This window comes from Anomalospiza imberbis, chromosome 10 (assembly GCF_031753505.1).
Source record: "Anomalospiza imberbis isolate Cuckoo-Finch-1a 21T00152 chromosome 10, ASM3175350v1, whole genome shotgun sequence".
In the NCBI taxonomy this organism is placed as follows: Eukaryota; Metazoa; Chordata; class Aves; order Passeriformes; family Viduidae; genus Anomalospiza; species Anomalospiza imberbis.
Genome location: NC_089690.1, coordinates 21,182,863 through 21,204,451, shown reverse-complemented (window position 1 = coordinate 21,204,451; position 21,589 = coordinate 21,182,863). Strand labels below are relative to the sequence as shown.

The following is a 21,589-nucleotide window of genomic DNA, read 5'->3' as shown; positions in this document are numbered from 1 at the left end:
CCCTCTGCCCTGCTCAGGTGAGACCCCACCTGCAGAGCTGCCCCAGCCCTGGGCCCAGCACAGGAAGGAGCTGGAGCTGCTGGAGAGAGTCCAGAGGAGGCACCAGGATGATCAGAGGGATGGAGCAGCTCTGCTGGGAGGAAAGGCTGGGAGAGCTGGGATTGTTCAGCCTGGAGAAGAGAAGCTCCTGGTAACCTCACTGTGGCCTTGCAGTGCCTGAAAAAGCCAACAAGGAAGATGGAGAGAGAATATTCTCAAGGTCCCTGTCAGAGGGGAATGGCTTCAAACTGCCAGAAGGCAGGATTAGATGGGATATTGGGAAGAAATTCATCCCTGTGAGGGTGGTGAGGTCTTGGCACAGGCTGCTCAGGAAAGCTGTGGCTGCCCCATCCCTGGAAGTGTCCAAGGCCAGGTTGGATGGGTCTTGGAGAAACCTGGGTGTCCCTGCCTATGGCAGGGGATGGAATGAGTTGGACTTTCAGGTCCCTTCCCACCCAGCGTTCCATGCCTGTATTCCATGCCATAGCAGGCTGTGTGATGCCATTACGTGCCACCCCAGGCTGTGCCATGCTCTGTCAATGAGACGAGCTGGAGCCTTTAGTAGAAATCTCACATTTTTAAATTTTTAGTTTATAATTATTTTAGGTGTAATTAAAAAACAAACCTGTGGAGTTTTGGCCCTGCCATGGATTTCTCATCCCCACTGCCCAGCTCAGCTACCCAGAGTGTCACCCCTTTCCAGGGAGGGGGGTCCTGTTGCTGGATGTCCTCTCCACAGGGGATGGGATCCTACAGGTGACCCTGAGGTGTCCCTTCGAGCGGGGGGAAACCCGTGGGACCCGGCACCCCACTGGGAATGGGATCCAGGTGGGTGCAGTGCTGTGCAGGGAGGCTGCTCCCTCCAATACTCCCTATTCCCTGGCAATGGCCCCCATCACCGTGTCCCCCTGGTCTCCCACATCCCCCAGGGGAGTGGGACAGGCCCTGCCCAGCCAAGGGATGGGGAAACTGAGTCAGGTGCTGGCAGCTCGCCCAATTCCATCTGTGCCGGGAGGAGCCTGGAACCTCATCCTGCATCCTCAGGCGCCGCGGGGCCCGGCGTATCCGGCAGGGAAGGGGTGCGGATGGCTCGGGTTAAGGAAATGGGAGAGACCTGGCCGGAGTCCCGCTCTCCTCCCCCCGTAGCCCCACCTCCCCGGCCAGCTTAACATCCCGTGGGCCAGCCGCGGGGCCAGCAGCGCGTCCCCAGCGGGTGCCCAGGCTGAGCTCCGAGCCGGGCCAGCCGCGGGGCCAGCAGCGCGTCCCCAGCGGGTGCCCAGGCTGAGCTCCGAGCCGGGCCAGCCGCGGGGCCAGCAGCGCGTCCCCAGCGGGTGCCCAGGCTGAGCTCCGAGCCGGGCCAGCCGCGGGGCCAGCAGCGCGTCCCCAGCGCGGTGCCCGTCCCCACGATGCTGCGGCTGCTGCTGCTCAGCGGGGCCCTGGGCTGCGCGGCGGAGCAGGCGGGTAAGGCAGGGACACGGGGACACCGGGCTTGGTGTGGGGGCACACGGGGCTCACGGCGGGTGACAGGCGGTGGCTGATGTCCCACGTCTCCCGCAGCTCCGCTCGCCTTCACCATGCTCCAGATGACCCGCGTCTACATGGGCAATTCCATCTTCCGGGGAAACGCCAGCCTGAATGGGCAGCTCAGCCATCTCCTGGAAGAGAATAATGTCACCCAGGTGCTCCCGCTGGAGCCTCCGGACGCCTGGGCCCGGCGGCAGAACGAGGTGATCACCTACCTGAGGAACTTCAGGCAGCTGGTGATGCTCTTCAACAAGGAGAGACCTACCAATTGTGAGTGGTACCCGGGGGACGGGGGTGGGTGCCCCGGGGAATGGGAGCCTCTTCCGTGCTGCCAGGGCACGGGGGTGGCTCTGCAGGGACGGATGGGCGAAGGGACGGGGACACGGTCATGTGCAAAACCTCTCTGTGGGCAACGGGAGCCTTTCTGTGGAGCCGGGAATTTCTTACCCGGAGCACACCCTGGGGTGATGCTCAACCTGTTGCTGCTCTTCAGGAAAAGGGCTGGGGCTGCAGCCTGTGGGGTGGTGAGGTGTAGGAACCCCACCTGCTCCCTGCCTGCATCCCGCAGCTTGTGGGAGCTGCGGGACGCCGCTGCCGATGGTTTCGTGCCCCTGCTCGCTCCGCCCCACAAGCCCTGTCACCGCTGCTGCTCCTGCCCCGGTGTGCTTTCCTTTCCTTTCCTTGGTTACTCCCAAACCGGTTTTGCCCCAGCCCCACACTCCTGTACCCTTGGGGAGCCCGGTGTCACCGTGGAGTCTCTGGTATGATCCGCTCCCCACTCCCGGTGTCCCTGTCCCGGTGTCTCGCTCCATCCGCGAGAGCCACGAGCAACTCTGTGCCCAGAGCCACCCTCTCTGTAAAACCGGAGCTGTGCTGTGTGGAGATAAGGGAGGGAAAATAATCCCGGCCGCTGGAAAAGTCACTGCCGTGCTCAAAACGAGGGGAAGCAAAGCTGTGGGTGGGTTGGGTGGTGCTGAGGCTGTGCAAACTCAGTGCCCAGTTTGCTGCTGGTGGGGGCCACGGGGTGCTCAGGGTGGGACAGTGGTGACCCTGTCCCCTCCCTCTGTCCCCGCAGTCACCCATCACCTGTGCTGCTACCTCGGCTGCCGCCTCTACCCCAACGGGACCGCCCAGAGCTTCTACGAGGTGACCCTCAACAGGACGGCGTTCCTCAGCTTCCACGTCCCCAGCGCCACCTGGGAGCGGCGCTGGCCCGGCGAGCTCCCGGTGGCTGCCTTCGCCCAGGAGCAGCTGATGAAATACCCCATAACCACCCAGGACCTGCAGTATTTCCTCAACACCACCTGTGTCAGCATCCTGCAGGTCCAGAGCACCAGGAGAGGTCGGTGGTGGGGCCGGGGTGGGGACAGGGATGCGGTGGCGTGGCCCAATCATCACCTCCATCCCTCTTGCCTCTTGCAGGAAAAGTCAGCAGCCGATCGCGCACTCCGCTGGTCCTGGGGCTGGTTCTGGGAAGCCTCGGCCTGCTGGGCATGGCCCTGGGCATCTTCCTGTGCACAGGAGGGAGCTGCTAGCCTGGGCAGCTGTCCCATGTCACCCCATGGACACAGGGGACGGACCTGTCATCTCCCCATGCATCCATCACCACCCTGTGGAGGCAGGGGACGGAGCCATCATCTCCCTGTGGAGTCAGAGATGGATCCATCATCTTCTCAAGGATCCAGCAACTCTCCATGGATCCATCACCACCCTGGGGAGGCAGGGGCTGGATCCATCATTCCTGAATAGAGACAGAGGCTGGATCCATCATCCCTCCGTGGAGGCAGGGACCAAGTCCATCCCTGACAAGGGATGCATGTCCCCAGTGCCACAGGCTTTGCTCCCCAAGGACACCGCTGGCTTCCCAGTCCTGTCCCAGCTGGACTGACCCCTCCAGCAGTCCCAGCCCTGTGGACGGTCCTCACGCCGGGCAATGCACTGAAACTCCACACAGAAACACTGGGCATGGATGGAAAAATGTGGGGGGAGAGGCATGGGGAGAAAGCAGCAGGAGAAACAGCCATGGAGTGGTTAAACCCTCATTCATCCCTGTTCCAGTGGGGATGGAGGGAGGATGTCACACCTTGTGTAATAAAACCATGCATCAGCTCCCACCACACCTTTGGCTGCTCTTGTTCCCCTTGGCAGCACTGATGTGGGGCTGTGGATCCAACCTGGACCACGGCTGCTGGTGCTGGGTGGGCTCGATGCTGCCAGGCCCTGTGCCAGACCTTGGGTTGTGTGCTAAGTTTTCCAGGTCTCTGGAAAGACACTGGTGGTGTTTGCAGGAGGGTGTTGCACTTCTTGAGCTCATTTCAACCTTCTCTCAGCTTTGGTTTGACTCAATTAAGTAATTTTCTCAACGTTTTTCATTTCCTCACTCGGTGTGAGATGCTGAGGTCAAGCACACACATCTGTGAGGGGACAGTTTTCCTTTCCACATTCCAAATCCAAGCTAAAACCTCCACTCTGATTGTTTAAACTTTGATTGTGTAGATAAGAAACTCTTGGCCACGTTTCCCTTTCACCCGAAAATGGATTTTGAGCTCTCCAGTGCATCTCCACTGCTCTGGCAGCAGGAAGGGAGCCAGGAGCTGGCTGGGGACAGGAGAGAGGCTTTCCTGGATTAGCTTCCAGCTCTTTCTTTTTTAAACACCCTGCAAACAAGACAGGGTGTGATGAGGGAAGATGGGAAAAGAGACGAGGCGGGATGCGAAGATGACCTTAGGGGTTGTCCTCATGGAGGGATGGAGGAGGAGGAGGTCTTCAAAGCCCACATCTCATCACCCTGGCCCCCAGCCACCCCTGGAGCAGCCCCCGCCTCCCCCAGGCTTCCCCAGGAGGCCAGAGAATCCAAAACAACAGGGCTGAGGCACGGGAACGTCATCGCTCGGCCCTTGGAGCAGCGCCCTTGGCAGGAGCTGTGCTGTGGGCCGAGTGCTCTGTGTCCCTGCCGCCGGCATCCAGGGACACCAGGGCAGTGCCCAAGGTCACACGTGCTGCATTTGCTGCCCACAAAGGGATTCAATCTCTTCCAGCTGGGAGAAACCGCTGCATTCCCAGCTCTGCTTTGAGTTTCAGAATCGGGGCATTTCTGCTACCTGCAGATGTTGCACTGTGGTCCCCAAGACTTGGAGAGATTCCCGTTCCCAGTCCCCTCTCCCTGGGCTGCAGCTCCTTGCTCTGGCTGGGATGGCTGAGCGTGGATGCTGTGGGATGCCCATGGCTGTGATGGAGCAGGGATGGCACCCAGGACTGACAGACCCAGGTGGCAAGCACTGGGGGGGAGGCCTGGAACAGCAGAGCTTGCTTTGCTTTTTGCTCCAGAAATGTGTCATCTTTTGGACAGATGAGCAAGTCTGAGCTTGTCCACTTCACTCAGCTCTGGAAAAGCCTTTTTCCTGCCCCTGAGCTTCCCGTGTGTGTCTGGAGAACGCTCCAGAACGGAGCTGACTCTGCTGCTGCTCCTGAGTTTCCACAAGGGACTAGGCAGTGGGGATCCCCCAAAAGTGCAGAACCCCGAGGAACAGCCTCATCTCCATTGGTGTCCATGGACAATGCACCCAAACCTGGCACCTCCATCGCAAGGCACCTCCCTGGCAGTGACCAGCACCAGTGTCCGACCTGGACATGGTGGCCAGCAGCAGAGGGGTTATGGTGGCACATCCACCTCCAACACATCGTAGCCCCAACATTTCTCTTCCTCACCTCAAAACCCTCAAATGCCTCATGGTGGGGCCACTGAGACCTGGCTGGGTGTGGCAGCTGGGGACAGTAGCCCAGCTGCCTCAGAACTGGGAGCTGGGCTCCTGTTCCACCACCACTCCAACACAGCTTCCTGGCCGCTGGCAGCCACATGCATGGCTCATCCTTTCCCAAATTTGGTTGCTCTTCCGCCCCGATCAGAGCTCGGGACAGGCGCCAGTGCGTATTCCATCAGCGAGGGGTGGTTTTAATTTTCTCCTTGGAGGACTTTTGGGCTCTGCAGGAGGGTGAATGAACCCGCACAGAAGCGTCTGGCAGCTTTAACCAGCTCCCAGAGTGACCCATCCCTGTTATCCACAGGGATTGCGGGGCAAGGCTTTGCTTTCCATGCATAGTTTCCATCAGCCTGCTCCGCTGCCGCTGTCCTGGATAAGGGCTCAGATAAGACGCCCAAGCCTTGATTCTTGTTCCAGTGAGGCAATGCCCATGTGCCAGGAACCAGCTCTTTCCTTCACTGCATCCCATGCTGAACTTGGATGGGATGGGCAGGTCAGCCTGTTTCCTTTTGGACATCAGCTCCCTCTGCAAGGCTGGTATCTCCATCCATGTCCTTTGGGAGCTGCCGTGCCTCAGGACAAAGGGCTGGATGGCTCCAGGAGCTGCTCAAAACCAGTGATGGGCTCTGGTGCCTGCTGGGGTGGGAGAGGGAAGAAAAGTGGGGCTGATGGGATCCATCTGGAAGGAAGTGGGATTATCCCTGTAAACACCTCTTACGCACTCGGAGCCTGCACTGGTGTCATTGTGGCTTTTCAGGACTAAACAAACCCCATCCTTCCAAATTCTCAGAGGTCACAGTGTCACAACCACAGATGTTTTAATTCCTGACTTTGGGACACCCTTGTTAACCCCAGGGGCTGCACTGGGGGTGAGGGGATCTGCTTCCTAGCAGCCTCCTGCTCCCACACGGAAACGAGCAGCGCAGCTCCCTGGAAAAGCGTCTCAGCACAGGGAAGGGCCGTGCTGGCCACTCCCTCCTCGCAGGGCAAGGCGATCGGTGCCCAGCGCTGCCCTCTTCCCTTCCTGCTCACCTCCCAGGTCAGCCGGAGCAAACGGGAGGAGAGACCTGGCTGCTGGCCAGGAGCAGGAATACGTGGCAGGCGGGATGAGGGCAGTGGGTACCACCCATCCCACACCTCTGCCCTGCCCCGCAGGGCTGCCCTCTCCCTGGGGACCGCTCAGGAGCAAGCCAGGCTGCTCCACCAGCTCCTGCAATGCAGGCGAGCAGGGATGGGGACTGGGATTCCTGGCTGGGAATTACAGTCAGGATTCCAGCGAAAAATCATTGCTTCACCTTCCCTTCCCAGCTGGAGGTTCCCACTCCAAACTGAGCGGACTTGTCCTGGCACCAGTCCCTTCCCCCTTCTTCCTCAACTGCCCAGCCCTGGAGCAGAAAGGTTCAGAGAGAGATAAAGGCATGAAAAAACAAGATTTTTCTTTGGAAAAACCCAAGCTTGCTTGCACTGCACCTTCAGAGACGTTTCCCTGGAAAAATGGCTGTTGGGGAACACTTTCACCCACTTCCCAGAGCTGGGAGCAGCCTTCGGTGTGACTGAAGCCATTGGGAGTAAAGCCCTCCTCCCAAGACCTCCACACTAAGGGCTGAAACTCCTTGGAGCAGCCACAAAACTTCACCATCCAGTCTGGGACGGGGAATGTGGCTCTAGGTGCAGCCAGCCCAGGCTGTGGAGGGACAGAAGACACCAACAAGGCTGCAGGGCATGATGGACCTGAGCCCTGCATTCCCTCCCATCATCAACCTGCTATGGAATCCTCATCCCATCTGCTCCTTCCCCTCCCCTGGGATGGGAGGGATCCAGCCAAAGGGTGGGAACACAGCTGATGGAGGTGATGACATCTAAAAGCCAGTCTGTGGTGAGGCCCTGAAAGAACACACACAGCCTCTGGAGGTGCTGAAAACCATTCCCTGCAGGAATAAACCAGGACCCCATTTCAGCCAGGCTTTCCCAAAGCAGCATGGACTTCTGGGAGTGCATTCCATGGGCAAATGTTTTCCTAGAAGAATTGAACAACATGCCTTCATCTGAACCCTCACCATTTCAAGGATTTAGGTTAAAGAGGCCCATTAAATTTGCATTTATTTCTTCCAGTTTGAGAATGGCGTTGCTTAGAAAGGACTGGAAATTCAAGCTGTGCATTACAGAATTCCCAGCCTGGAGGTTCAGTCAGGATCCTTGTTTGGTACCAGACCAAGATGTGAACACCTAAACCTCGTGGGAAGCATTTCTATGGATAAAGGAGTCCATGTGTCCCATGACTCGCTCCCACCAGCTCCATGTCGCAGGAGAAGGGGACAGAGAATACCATGGACACCCAGCATCTTCCGCACCCCAGTCCTTGGAGGACAAATATTCCATGATCCTGAAACAAGCACACTGTGACTGGGCCAGAACCAAAACCACTGGGAACGTTTGAGCAAGCACTGCTGTTGCTGCTGGGCAAAAGCAGGGAAGCCCTGGAAGCTTTGTTTGGAGGTGGGAAAGGCGTTGGAAGCTGGCTCCGAACACACCCCACAGCAGGGGGGAAAGGGTGGAAGGAAGCCAGGGTTTTTGGTTGGAATTTGGGGCTTTTTTCCTGTCTTTCTCCCTATTGGTGTGCAAGCCAGGGCTCTGCAGCCATTGTTGTTCTCCAAAGAGTCTGGTCCCACAATGCAATAAAAACAAACCACAGGAAGGAAAGGAATTAGCAGGAAAAGGAAAAACAACAGTGGGAACAAGGACTCAGGCCCAAAATAAACCCATTGGCTGCTGCTGGGGGTGCAGGTAGGAGAGGTTACACCTTCCCCTGGGGGAGAACTTGGAGCTTAGGGGTGAAATCCTGGCTTTTTGGATTTATTGCTACAGGTGAGCAGGGTTGCAAGGATCTGGAATAACAGGAAACAGACCCATGCACAGGGATATGGGAAGGAATTTCTTCAAAATCTGAAGTTTCCTAGAAACTTGAGCTAAGGGGGAGCAGAGGCAGCACCTGGAAAAGACTGGGCATCATGGGCAGAGGAACAGCCTCAGCTGGGGTTACCACTTTATCCTTATGGATTCTGAGGAGAAGCAGGAGTTTGGCGTTGTGGGTTTGTCTCAGCTGCTCCCCAAACTCCTGCTGTGCTCTGCCAAGGCAAATGTACACAGGATCCAACAGGAAATCTTCCCGGGGCCGCTGCTTCCCCTGCGTCACTCCCACTGGAGCTGCAGGGGTGGGTGGGACTTGCTGGACCAAGGGCAGCAGGACACAGGGGCTGTGCCCACCTCCTGCTCCCAAGGAGGGAAAACAGGGAATAAACTGAAAACAAAACCACCTTGAGGCTGCATCTGCTGCTCCCCAGCAAACACTTCCCTGTAGGCAAACCAGAGCCCATCCACTTCCCAAACAGGAAATGGGGTAGGGAGAAGCTGGAAGGATCCCACTTTCCAGCCCCCAAGATCCCTGAAGGAACTGGAAGGAGTGTGGAGCCAGGTGGTGTTGGGCTCTTCTCCCAGGGAACAAGCAACAGGACAAGAGCAAACAGCCTCAAGTTGTTCCAGGGGAGGTTTAGGTTGGATATAACAGAAAATTCCTTCCCTAAAGGGTGGTCAAGCACTGGCACAGCTGCCCAGGGCAGTGGCGGAGTCCTCTTCCCTGGAGGGGTTTAACAGATGTGTGGATGTGGCACTTGGGGACATGGGGCAGTGGTGGCCTTGGCAGTGCTGGGGGAACCCCAGAGGGCTTTTCCAGCCTTACTGGTTCCACGATTTCTGTTGCTGCCGGGCACAGGGAAGCCCAGGTCTGTCCCAGAAACACATCACCAGGGAGGTTTTGCCATTCCAACTCCAACAAACACTTTATTCCCATCAGCCTCACTCGTCCTCACGGAGGACAGAGCGCAGGAGGGGAGGGAGCTTTTCCAGACTGGTTCCATGTGGGGACAACCAAGGCCATGAGGAGCTATTCCCAAATTCCACCATGACCAAGGAGTCTTTGCTAAGCTGGTGCAACTTCAAATTTCAAACCAAGCGTTGACTTTTGGGACTTAGTAGTTAGGAGAGCCCACAGAGGCCTTGAAAGAGACTTTCCCAACCAACTGTGGGGCCTAACACAGCCCAGTGCACTTCCAACAGCACCAGTATTCCTGCCCCAAAGCCAGACTCTGAACCAATACCGCACTCTGGACTCAGAGGGGAAGGGGAAGAAGGGCTGGGATTAAAATATCACCCCAAAACAACAGAATTTGGAAGAAATTTACACAAAGGACATAAAAAGCAGGAGCAGCTATGAAAATATGTTGAGATGGCCAAGAAAAGTCACATCAAAATATATTTAAAAAACAGAAATTCCAATCTGTGTGGAATTTAAAACTCCTTTCCCCACCTATGTTTTCCTGCTCAAGGAATCTCTGTTGTTCCAGGACGTGGAACATGATAGGCAGCACCAGTTATGTCCTGAAAAGTATTTCCCCAAACTCTGAGCACTTCCATAATTTATAAACCAAAGATGAGCTAAACCTCAACCATTGCCCCCCTCCCTCTTCCCCTCTTCTACAGTGGGCAGGAGAAAAGACTGCAAACAAATCTGACTTTGCATTTCCAGGGAAGTCCAATTTTTCCACACATCAATATCCCTGCAATCCGTTGTAGACCTTCTGCACTGATCCTTGCTTCAACAGCTGCTTGAGACCTGCAAGGGAAGGGAGAGTGTCACATGCAGAGGACAGCAGAGATGTCAGGATGTCTTCTCCAGCGCTTCTTCCCCATTCCTGAAATCCTGCACACTAAACATTCCAAGGGATCTGGCAGTTCAAGGATCTGTTGGTATCAAATTCTTACCAAACAGGCTAAAAGAGTGAGTCAGCCCTTAAATCCATAACAGCTCATCTCCTGGGGTCGGCACTGCACGACAGGGAAGGGCTGGCAGGTCTCCACTGCTGCTTAAAGGGCAAGCCCACATGGAGCAGAGGAAGCACAGTGGCAAGGGTGGATGTGTCACTGTTTTTCCAGAGATTAGAAAGGGAGTCCCCTCTGATTAACTCAGCCTGGTCACTCACTGCCCTGGAGCCCCTCAGGACACAGCTAAAGCAACCTCAAAAACCACTGAGCCCAAAACAGAGGGAAACTCCCAACACTGTGGTGACCTTCAAATAACTAAAAGGAGTACACTGAGAGCTGGAGTGTGTCCAGGGAAGGGAACGGAGATGGGGAAGGGGCTGGAGCACCAGGAGCAGCTGAGGGAGCTGGAAAGGGGGCTCAGCCTGGAGAAAAGGAGGCTCAGGGGGGACCTTCTGGCTCTGCACAACTCCCTGACATTAGGAGGCAGCCAGGTAGGGGTCAGACTCTGCTCAGGGGAACAAGGGACAGGATAAGAGGAAATGGCCTCAAGTTGCTCCAGGGGAGGTTTAGATTGGCTATCAGTAATGAAATCAACTAATTTACTTATACAGAAGAAAATTCCAGCCTTTCAGGCATGTAAATCCTTCAGGAAATCCTGCTGAAAAACAGTTTGTCTCCCTGCAACCCTTGTCCTGCTTGTCTATCCTTAAACCTTTTTGGCTACACATTCTACTGTTCTTGAAAACCAATGATGGGATGCATAAGGGTCACAGTAGCTGTGTTAAAATACTGGAAAACTGTCCTGGAAGTACTAACTGGAAGCAGGATGTCTCTCTGCCAGGCATGTTCCTTGGCTGATGGCCAGAGGTTCCTGAACTTTTTTTCAGGAACACCAGGACAAAGTGAACCCCTGTCCAGGAGCTGCTCATTATTAGGAACAGGTCATTCTCCAAGGCAAATTCACTTCCTCTCCTGCATCCAGAGGAGCCTCCAAGTCACTTTCCAGCTGGTGGGTGAGAGGATGTGGCTCCTGGATGTCTGGTTCTTAGAAAGGAAGGCTACATGTAGCTGGAGAAAGGTGTGCTCCAGGAAAAAATTTGGATTAGCACCATCCCACACCTCATTTCCCAGCAGCTCCCACACCTCTGGCTGGCCTGAAGAACACCCTCAGGAGTGCACAGGATATTTCAACATGTACCTGAGGTTTAATTAGGAATTCCAACCAGGAATTGGTGCTACTGCTCTTCAGGCACTTTTTACTGGAGCATGAAGTAAATTTTTCCTTTGAAATGTTGCTAATACCAACAAGAAGTGACAGGTTACAGCACAGAGGGAGAGGAAGCTCTGATCAACAGTGATCAAGTCCCACTGCAGGAAAGAAGGGATATTATTTCTGTGACTCCAAAGCTGGGGGTGGTGCTCTTGGAGACAGACTATCTTCTGACAGCCCCAGGAGTTGGATATGTGGTCAGGAGATAAGAAATGAAATACTGCCAACAATAAGGAAAAAAAGGGATGTTTTGAATTCTGAAGCCTACAGTTTTCCACTGAATGTGTACACTGAACTGCTGCCACACAGAGTGATAGACCTATTCCCTCATAAAACTCCTGATATCATGGATGTTTGGAGATACCCAGCACACAGAAAGGCATCTGACTGCCTACCCAGTCACCTTCCCCTGGGAAATGTGGAATTGCTTTAGGAGGGAGAGAAACACCCAAGGCCCTGTGCCTGAACACACCCATGCCAGTGCCATCATCCCTCTGTTCCCGGATATCCATAGAGGTGTGTGAGCAATTCTGTCAAAAACATGGAGGCTTCTGTCACTGCTCCTTGCCCAATGTCCTCTAAACTGCCAAGAGCAACATCTGGAATAACCTCACATCTGTTTCAGAGCTGCTGTTGCCTGATGAAGCTTCTGGAAAGGGCACCAGAGCCTGGACTGAGACTCCACAGTGACGAGGCCATTGTGCCCTGCACAACATTCTTGGAACAAGAGGAAAAGCACACGGATAAGACCACAAAGCAGGGTCACTCTAAGCCCAGCCCAGAGGTACAGTCTTCCCAGCCCAAACAGCTGCAGGAAGAGCCTTGGGACATCTGGAGCTGCAGCCACCAACTGGACTGCACAGGGCAGCTGGCACAGTGTGGCCAAGGCACTGGAATAAAACCCACCCAGTGCTTGGCTTCCCACTACAAACTTGAGGAGCCCAGGAAATCCACTAAAAGAAGTGAATCCACTTCAAAAGAAGCCCTGGAAGAAGTTCTGGGGATGGGGATTTCCTGAAGAGCTGCACTAGTACATGCCAGGAATATCTTTGTCCTGTGGCAGAGGATGAGGCCCTTGATTCCTACTCTGCTGTGGAGCAGCAGAACCACAGAGGCTGCTGGAGCAAAGAATTCCCTGCTAGGAGTATAGGATTTAAGGATTTACCCTCCTGGCAATTTTAGGATTCCTACATGGTTCATCAGGTTTCCATTTGAGCACTGAAGATGAGCAGCAGATCTGTCCTAGAGCGAGTAAGCTGGAAGGAGCTGTGGGAAGGAACAACCCTTCTCCTGATGCAGTGTGATATTCCTTACCCTCAGCAGCAGAGGGATTTCCACAAGTCTTCCCTCCAAGAAAGTAGCAGCAGGGGCTGGAAAACCCTTTGTGATCCCATTCCAGCCGAGGCAAAGCAGACAGAGGCTGAGCCCAGCAAGGCTATGGGGTCAGACAGATGGGCAGCACCAAAACAAAGCACCTGCAAACTTGCCAAGAGCTGCATTCCAGCAGCAGCACATCCCAACCTCAGCCACAACCGCAGCAGCCAAGCTTCCTTGCCTCCAAGGGAAGTGGGAGTTCATCACAGGCCATCAGCCAACTGTGTTATGTTGGACAAGGGCACAGGGGCAGGACAGCCCCTCCTGACTGCTCCAGCCCCTGGCTGAGCTGTGCCAGGCTCAGGCTGAGGGCTCTGGACACGCACCTTCCCGCTGCTCCGGCGTCAGCTGCTCCTTGGGGAACTCCACGTCGAAGGTGATTATTAGGGAGCCTTTGATGTTGTTGTTATCAAAGTTTGGAAGACCTTCTCCCTTCTTCCACAGCTTGGCGCCAGGTTTTGTGGTTTTATCCCGCACAATGTGAACCTGGCGAGAAAAGGAATTTTAGAACATTATAAGTGTTACAGGATCCCAGGATCACTGAGGCTGGGAAAGACTTCCAAGATCATCGAGTCCAAGCCATGACTGATTCTGACCTTGGCAACCAGAACAGAGCACTGAGGGCCACATCCAGATGTTCTTTGGACACCTCCAGGGATGGGGACTCCACCACCTCCCTGGGCAGCCCACGTTCTGTGTGTCCACCCCAATACTCCAAGACCCTTTCAAACCCACTGGAAAACTCCAACTGGCATTGACTCCTTGCCAAAACCTGTGATACCCCATGGGTCCAGGCTGTTTTACTGGACACATGCCAGAACTAACACCACCGTCTGCTGGGAGAGCCTGGTTGTGAGGCACACACTGTGCACCCCTCACAGAGTCCACTGGCCTGGAATGCTCCAACAGAGGGAATACTGTAGATAAGCAGACCCTGAGCAAGCCAGCCCTCAGCAGGGAGCTGCAGGTGAATTTGGGATGCACACAACACCCTGGGCCTCACCTTGTGCCCATCCAAGTGGGCAATATCCATCTCAAAGCCTGTCAGTGCCTCGACCAGCGAGATTGTCACGTTTGTGTACAAGTCATCTCCCCTCCTTTCAAACACTGGGTGCCTGTGGAAATAAGAGCCATTGAACTTTACTCCTTCCCCAGAGGGGAAACAGGTCCTTGAGCTTCTTTCCTTCTATTTGGGAGGTTGGTGAAATCATAAATAGGAGGGGAAGTGAGGAATGAATCAAATTTAGCTTCATTTTCCTGTGTAAGATATACACTGATAAGTGTCTTTCCTATTTCTAGGGCACTGAGTGGTGAGGTGTGGCAAGAAGTCCTGACTCACACAGCAATTTTCTTAGCAGTGCATTTCCTTACAATAGCAAGATTGTGTGCTAGAAAAAAAACAGATATTTATTCTGAATCACACATGGTGAATTCAAGCCAAAAAAATTAAGATACTTTGATAATTCCACTTTTAACAGCATCAAGTCCAGCTCCTACAGCACTGCGAGGGCTGAGCATCCTGCACAGCCCTGAGTGCCAGGCCTGCACCTGCCCTGCTGAAGGGCAACCTCCATCTGGCCAAGCAAGAGCCTAACTAGGCCAGAGACTTACTTTAGAACTTTTATTCGGAAGCGCAAATCTCCTGGCTCCCCATCCACGTGGGGCTCACCTGTGGGGGAGAAAGAAAAGTTTTGTTTAAAGGAAATAGTTAGAATGATATTATAAGCAGGATATTACAGATATGATATATAAGCAGGATATTACAGACTTGCAGCTCACAAGTCAAAGGAAAAAAAAACAATTAATTGATCTTTAGATGACCAAAATTCTGCCTAAACACATCCTAAAGAGCTTAGGACTTTATGGGTGTTGACTCAGCAAGGTCACACCTCTGCTTTTCTGGAAGATCTGTCTGCATGTTAATGATGTCCTTTAGTACTGAAGGGCAGAGGGGATCCCTTCACAGGCTCAAGCCTGGAACAGATGCTTCTGCTCAGGTGTTTGGGAAACGCCAGACTTAGAGCTGCTTTTGTGCATGACCCCACTCCCAGCTAAGGGAGTTATCCAGACTCAGGAACATGCTCCTGGATTTCAGCACATGCAGAGAACACAGCACTTCCAACCACACGGGGGGCTTGGGCACTGCCAGTGCCAGAGAACCATGGAGGAGGAGCAGCTCAGAGCTGAGCACACACTCACCTTCCCCAATGAAGGGATACTCCATGCCATCCCTCACCCCTGGCTCTATCTCCACTTCCAGTGTCCGCTCCTCATTCACCAGCCTGAAAACGGGAAGAGCAACCCAGTACTCAGTTTTCAACTTTATTTATTTCTTTCAACTTCATCTCAACTTTTAATTTGCGTCCCTGGGGTAAGGAGAAGACCCCCACAAGCTCACACATTGTCTCCTTGCTCACATCTAATCCTAGAGAGTCAGAGCTGCCTTTCTGTTGAGCTGAGACTCAGGGAGTAGAGAGGTGAAGTTGAAAGCTCCCAAATACACAGTCAGCATCAGGGTGTGTGACTACAGCACGGCATTCCACATCCAGTTGTTTCCAGCTGTATGCTTCCCATTCAGATTTAGCTGTGGAACTTCCACTGCAGTGTGACTGTGCAAGGAATAAAAGGCTGGAAGAGGAAATCGGGGAGCTCTACATCCAGCAGCTGTAAGAATCAAGAGTGGCTCCCGGGAAATGAGGAGCCGGTGGTGTTAAGCCTTCCCAAAGTCCCTAGCTCTTCCTGGGAACACAGGCACGTTCCCCCACCTAGCGGAGGGGTTTGGAATAAACATCCCCAGATTGATGTCACTACATAAAATCACGGAATTTATGATTCTGTGGAGCAGGAACGAGCACCAAACTCACTTGACGTTGGGACATTCATCACAAACAACTTCCTGAGTCATCTGGAAGCGCCCAGGCCCCAGCTGGGTGGTTCTCATCTCCTGCCTGCAGTTGCATTTCCGTTTGCCAGGTGCCTGTCTTGCCACTGGCTTGTTCCTGACAACCTGCAGGGAAGAGGGAGAGGTTGGTGTCAGCGTTCCTGGGACTCCACAAGGGTCTGGATTTCTCTTAAGAGAGAATGGTTTGGGTTGGAAGGGACCTTAAAGACTACCTAATTCCAGCCCCATGCCACGGGCAGGGACATGCTGTTGTGTGGTGCTGCCACAATAGCTCCAAATGTGGCCTTGGAAAAACAATGACAAGTTTTCATCTTGTGATCACATGTTAAACACCAAAAAAAGCTCTCTCTCACAGCACTATTGCCATTCTCTTTCCACACTCTTCCACACAGGAGAGGTAACACTAAGATGGAACACCCCACACTTCGGTTATGGCACTTCCTTGTCCCACACAACAGGGAAATTATCTGGAGTTCCCCCAAGAGCCACAACACAAAATCAACCAATGGAAAGCCAACATGCAGACAGGAGGGATTGTCAGCACCAGAGATGGAGCTTGCTTAAAAGAAGATAATAATTTTCCACATACTCTTCTCAGTTATATAATCTGGAAACTTGCAGTGACACGTTTGGCCTTAGGAGGAGACTGAAAAATCCTCAATGTGGTTTTACAAAAATTGCAAAGTGAATTTGAAGCTTATCAACAGCCCCTCAGATATTCCTAAATTCTACAGAGGGACCATCTGCACCTCTTCCAACTGGGCTGCTGCACTAATCAAGCTGGTGACTGACAGCCAACAAATCAGTATTATCACACTTTATGGAGACACTGCCAGATGCAAAAGGTGAATAAATGTGTGGTTTCTTCAGTAAACTACAGGAAATAGCACCACAACATCCTCCACTGCCAGACACAGAAAAGGAGCATCTATTTCAGCTGTAATTTTTGGGATAAGATATTCTGAGCTCTAGTCAGGCACCTCAAACCTGGGAACACCTGGAAACACTGAGACAAGTAAACTTACTTCTACGAAGTTTCCTGAATACACCTCCTCCAGTGTGACCTCCAGGTCCACAATGATGTCACTTCCTCGGGGAATATTCCTGTCTTGCTGGCGAGGGTTTCCTCCAAACATGAATCCAAAGTCCCCAAAGAAACTGGAGTTAAGCACACTAGTTAGGTCAGGAAGGAATACTGGGCAAATACTTCTACTCCACTAAAAAGCAGCCTCCTCGCAGTCCTAAAGCTCCAGAGTAAACCCAGGAACCTCTTTTTGCTCCTGCAGAACACAACTAAAGTCTTCAAACACAGCAGCCACTTTGGAAGAGTTTTCTGTACTAAAGATAACAAAATCTGGAGCAGAACACTCAAAATCTGACCTCTTCACACTGCACTGCTGCTCAGCTGCCACCACCAAAAGGTGTAAACTCCGAGCAGCACTGCAAGTCACTGCTGGCAGGTTGGCTTTCAGGAGTTTGAGGACAGGAGGGATGAGGAAAACTCCCTAGGAATCCTGCATATTGTCCCTCAGAACAGAGCAGAGCAGCAGTGCAAGTCCTCACCCAGGATTACAGGAGCTGAGCAACTTCTGGAATTATTTCAGGAAATTCATCCAAAGGGGCAGAAAATCAAGTTCTGTCCAAGCAATGTGCAAGTTTGGTTTTTAATGCTCCAAATTCTACAGGAGCTGTGCAAGTAACCACAGCATTGCTTTGCAGAGGGAAAAGTGTCCCCAAAATGATGTGTGACAACAGGTCAAACCCCAATCACACACAGATAACCTGAGAAAGTTTCCACATGTTTGAAGCAGGTGCTGCACCTGAAAAATCACACACAGTGCCCAGAGGTGCCCACGTGGGAAGTCTTTATTGGTTCCTGCTTGCAGCAAGGAGTGGGGCACACCAAAACTGGGAATCGCATGTGGGATACCCACTGTAAATGTCTTTCTTTAAATTCTCAACTTGCACATCAGCCACCCTGGGCCAGGTAAAAACCCCATCAAAAGGGTGCTTGAGCATCACAGAATCAGAGCAGCAGCTGCAGGACAGCCCAAAGGGGTTAAAGCTCCTTACTGGGAGAAGATGTCTCCATGGGAGCTCTGGTGCCCATCCTTCAGGCCCTCCTCTCCATAGGCATCATACTGCTTCCTCTTCTCCTCGTCTGACAGCACCTGGAAAAGGCAAAGATGGAGGAAAGGCTCATCTGGAGCTGAGGGGAGCTGTTGGACAAGGCTTTGAGGGCCCCCAGCACTTCTCACTGGGAACTCTACAGGAGCCCTGCTTGCTGTGCTGTCTGGAAAAGTTAAGCCCATAACAAGCACATTTTGTTCATTAAAAAAAGCAGGAGCAGCCTGGAAAATGTAAAACATTGAGTTTATCTTAAATATTAAAAAAGAATCACATAGAATAACTCAAATCCTACAAATCAGGACAGCCTGAGACAAATAATCACATATCACCATCTCTGTGTCTCAGCCATGACTTGTAAGACTTCTAAGCATCAGTTTTATTTCCTAAGTTTTGATCTTTGCTCTTTCCTGCTTCAGAGATCCAGAAGTCTTTGGTCCCATTTAGTCTTCCTTGCCCTTCGTCCCCCATTGATCATATCTGGAAAAGCCAGAGTTGGCAGGTTGGCTTTCAGAAGGCTGTACAGGAGTGGGAACAGATGGAGAAGCAACTCCAACAGGTGGAGAAGCAGCTAAAAGATGAAAACCAGCTGAATTTGGAGAAGCTGTGGCTGCCCCATCTCTGGCAATGTCCAAGGCCAGGTAGGACAAGGCTTGGGGCATCCTGGGATAGTGGGAGGTGTCCCTACCCATGGCAGGGGGTGGGACTGGAAGGGCTTTAAGGTCCCTCCCAGCTCAAACCATCCTGAGATTCTGTGGAATTATAACCACTGATAAATGGGAAAACAGAGAAAAAATCAGCAGTGACTTCACTACTTTCACCTAGCAGGTAAGGGTTCAGTTCTCCCTTTGCCACTTGATATTCCCATGGAAACTCCTCCCAAATCCATCCTGAGACTCATGACTCTTTGCAGAAGAGTCTCAGCTCCCTCTCCTGGGATCAGTCTCCTTCCCAGTCGAAACAGCTGAATTCAGACCACGCAGCTCCGGGCTGGAATCACCGAGCCCATGAAAGTGAAGACACTGAGCAGGTTCATTAACCTACTTTCCCCTCAATTTTTTTGGGAAAGCTTTGCCATCATCAGCTACCCAGACCCTGAGCAGCAGTGCTGTCAGCAGAGGTTTATGGTGAGGAAAATTCGTCACCCAATTCTGGTTCCATTTTGCCCAAAACAACCAAATCAACTCACTGTATCCCACAGCTAACTCAGCAGAAGGATTTCCAAGCTGTCCTGGCCAAACACAGATAAAGACCTGGCAGGGAGGGCATCAAAAGCTTCCTCCAAACCTCACACACATGAATACTGGATTTCTGATTTGATTTTACAAACACTGTTTTCACTCAGCCTTTTAAATAGAAAGAATAATCTCAGCTGCTGGCAAACACTTAAACCAACTGGAACTCGAGGAAGAGGCAGAGAAATCCTTTGCCAGCAGAAAGTGACAACAAGATCCCAGCTCACAGAAGCAGCACAAAGCTCACAGCTCCATGTGCATCAGTCCTGAGGTGCTGCAAATGGTAGGGGATTACTTTTTTCCCCAAAAAATGTCTTTATATTCATTTTCCCTGTGATAATAAAGCCAGTTTATTTAAGTCTGAACTAAAAAATGGGTTCCAGAAATTGCTAAAGCAAACAGTTTTCTTTCTCACACAGAGAAATAAATGCCAGCTGGTTCTCTCACTTCCTCCTTTGAGGAATATTTGCATATCTGAGGAGCATCAGGGATGGAAGCAGGAGCCAGGCTACAAACCCTTTTCCCAGCAGCTGAATTTTTCCCAAAGGACCCCAAGCTCCCACCCAAAGAGCATGTCACTGCTAGGCATTTTTGCTAATGGAATTTCTCAGCACCATCTTCTTCTGGGTCTCTCTGCTGCAGGGGGGGAACAGGAGCAGATGGAGTCCAACAGTGACAGGAGGAGAACAAAAAGGACAGAAAACATGGAGGAAACAGCCTGCATTCCATCACTATGTACGTAGAGCCAAGGAAAGCAGGCTTTGGCTTCACACCTTTGGGCAATACAATAATCTATATTTGATTTATTTAATGCACTGTGCTATTAGTGTGGGGGATCATCTGCATGCCACAACATCATCATGGAATAACAGGAATCCTGCTGTGAGCCACAATTACTTTTCTCACTTAATATCCTCTAAACCTGAGGCCAGCACCTTTCACTTCCCATCAGCTCAGACTAAGCCCAGCCAGGCCCTACACACACTTGGAGCTGCTGCACCTCCACTCCTCCCTTGAGGAATAGGGAATAAATTCCAAAGAACTTTAAGCTGGTGCCTTGGCTTCCTCCTGGCTGAGAGAGCTGAGGTGTTGGATTGTCCTCTGGCAGGAGCAGCTCTCCAAGCAACCTGGTATGCTCTGGATCTTTTTTTTTTTCATTTGGGAGAGTATCTGGAATTGGATGTATTAACAGGGGCAGGATGGATTTTGGTGTAGTAATATGGGGAGTATGGAAAGCAATGAGAAGGAAGGAAGGGAATTTGATGGGGAATGTGTCCCTGCCCACAGCAAAGGGATGGAATAAGATCATCTTTAAGTCCCTTCCAACCTAAACCATCCTGGGATTCTGCGATTATAAAAGACGTAGGATGGAATTCAGGATATTAACAGGGGGAAGATGGAATTTCACACGGTAACAGGGGAAGGATGGATTCCAGCTGCACCTTAGGGAAGAGCCTTTACTTCACTACAAACCTCCTTTCCATCCCCTGAATGCTCTGGGGTGAATCCTCACGAGTCTCAAAGGCCAGGCTCCAGCCTGTTTTACTACCAGCTCCATCCACGGTTCCCAGCCCGGGGGGACATTCCCGGCTCCCGGCCTCACCTCGTAGGCAGCGCCCAGGTCCTGGAACTTCTCCTGCGCCCGGGGGTCGTCGGGGTTCCTGTCGGGATGGAGCTGCAGCGCCAGTTTGCGATAGGCCTTCTTGATGTCCTTGATGGAGGCGCCGCGGGACACCCCCAGGATCTTGTAGAAGTCTCTCCTGCCGTGGGAGGAGAGAGAAGGTGAGGGAAGGGGAACGGGGGGAGAGTGGAGGAGAACGGGGACGGGAGAGAGGGGGAGGGAGGGGGACGATGGGAAACAGGAGAGAGGAGAGCCATGAGGGGAGACAGGAGAGAGGAGAGCCATGAGGGGAGACAGGCGAGAGGAGAGCCATGAGGGGAGACAGGAGAGAGGAGAGCCATGAGGGGAGACAGGCGAGAGGAGAGCCATGAGGGGAGACAGGAGAGAGGAGAGCCATGAGGGGAAGGGAGCGGGGTCCCGTCAGCGCCGCGGCCGCCGACGCTGGGTAGGGGGAAGGCCCGGGGCTGAGGCGGAAGCCCCAGGCCCGCGGGCGCGGCCCGGCGCACGCACCCCGCGGCGGCCTCCCCGCAGAGGCAGAGCAGGAGGAGGCAGAGGCGGCCGATCCAGGCGGGGGCCATGGCGGGCCCGGCCCTGCCGGCTTACGGGGAGCGGCGGCAGCGGCGCGTCCGGGCGGCTCCGCAGCGCCCCGGCCCCGGCGGCCACCGCCAGCCAATGGGAGCGCGGGGTGTTCCACGCTAGCCAATCCGAGCGCGCCGCCGCGCGCCGCCAGCCAATGGGCTGCTCACACTTCACCGCCGCCGGCCAATCGCCTGCCGGAGCGTCGCCGCCGAGAGCGCCGGCCACGCCCCGCCATCCCTCCGGGGTGACTTCCTTCCGAGTAGCCAATCGGCGAGCGCACTGCTTTTTCCCGCCCCCGCGCTGGCAGTCTCAGCCAATGGGCAGCGGCTCCGGGCAGGC

At 53.3% G+C, this 21,589-nt stretch overlaps 2 protein-coding genes across 2 annotated transcripts; one reads left to right on the top strand and one right to left on the bottom strand.

Annotated features, from left to right (window-relative positions):
* The first annotated feature begins 1,282 nt into the window (after positions 1–1,282).
* Positions 1,283–3,677, top strand: PROCR (protein C receptor). Its single transcript, XM_068200068.1, has 4 exons — positions 1,283–1,500; positions 1,597–1,833; positions 2,639–2,905; positions 2,986–3,677. Exons 1-4 carry the CDS (start codon positions 1,446–1,448, stop codon positions 3,096–3,098), a joined length of 672 nt encoding a protein of 223 aa, XP_068056169.1. The 5' UTR covers positions 1,283–1,445; the 3' UTR covers positions 3,099–3,677.
* Positions 3,678–9,615: 5,938 nt separating this feature from the next.
* Positions 9,616–21,340, bottom strand: DNAJB11 (DnaJ heat shock protein family (Hsp40) member B11). The gene is made up of 10 exons (XM_068201164.1): positions 21,182–21,340; positions 20,654–20,810; positions 17,762–17,859; positions 16,714–16,846; positions 15,651–15,793; positions 14,986–15,068; positions 14,398–14,455; positions 13,790–13,901; positions 13,113–13,272; positions 9,616–9,993 (listed from the first exon to the last, which is right to left on the bottom strand). The coding sequence occupies exons 1-10, from the start codon at positions 21,247–21,249 to the stop codon at positions 9,929–9,931; spliced, it is 1,077 nt and encodes a 358-aa protein (XP_068057265.1). The 5' UTR covers positions 21,250–21,340; the 3' UTR covers positions 9,616–9,928.
* Positions 21,341–21,589: the final 249 nt, after the last annotated feature.

Coding starts and splice junctions, on each gene's coding strand:
- DNAJB11 (XM_068201164.1), bottom strand. CDS start 21,249: ATGGCCCCCGCCTGGATCGGCCGCCTCTGCCTCCTCCTGCTCTGCCTC. Junction 20,811..21,181: donor TGCGGGGAGGCCGCCGCGGG/GTGCGTGCGCCG, acceptor CTCCCACGGCAG/GAGAGACTTCTACAAGATCC. Junction 15,069..15,650: donor GATGAATGTCCCAACGTCAA/GTGAGTTTGGTG, acceptor TCCCGTTTTCAG/GCTGGTGAATGAGGAGCGGA.
- PROCR (XM_068200068.1), top strand. CDS start 1,446: ATGCTGCGGCTGCTGCTGCTCAGCGGGGCCCTGGGCTGCGCGGCGGAG. Junction 1,501..1,596: donor CTGCGCGGCGGAGCAGGCGG/GTAAGGCAGGGA, acceptor CGTCTCCCGCAG/CTCCGCTCGCCTTCACCATG. Junction 1,834..2,638: donor CAAGGAGAGACCTACCAATT/GTGAGTGGTACC, acceptor CTGTCCCCGCAG/TCACCCATCACCTGTGCTGC.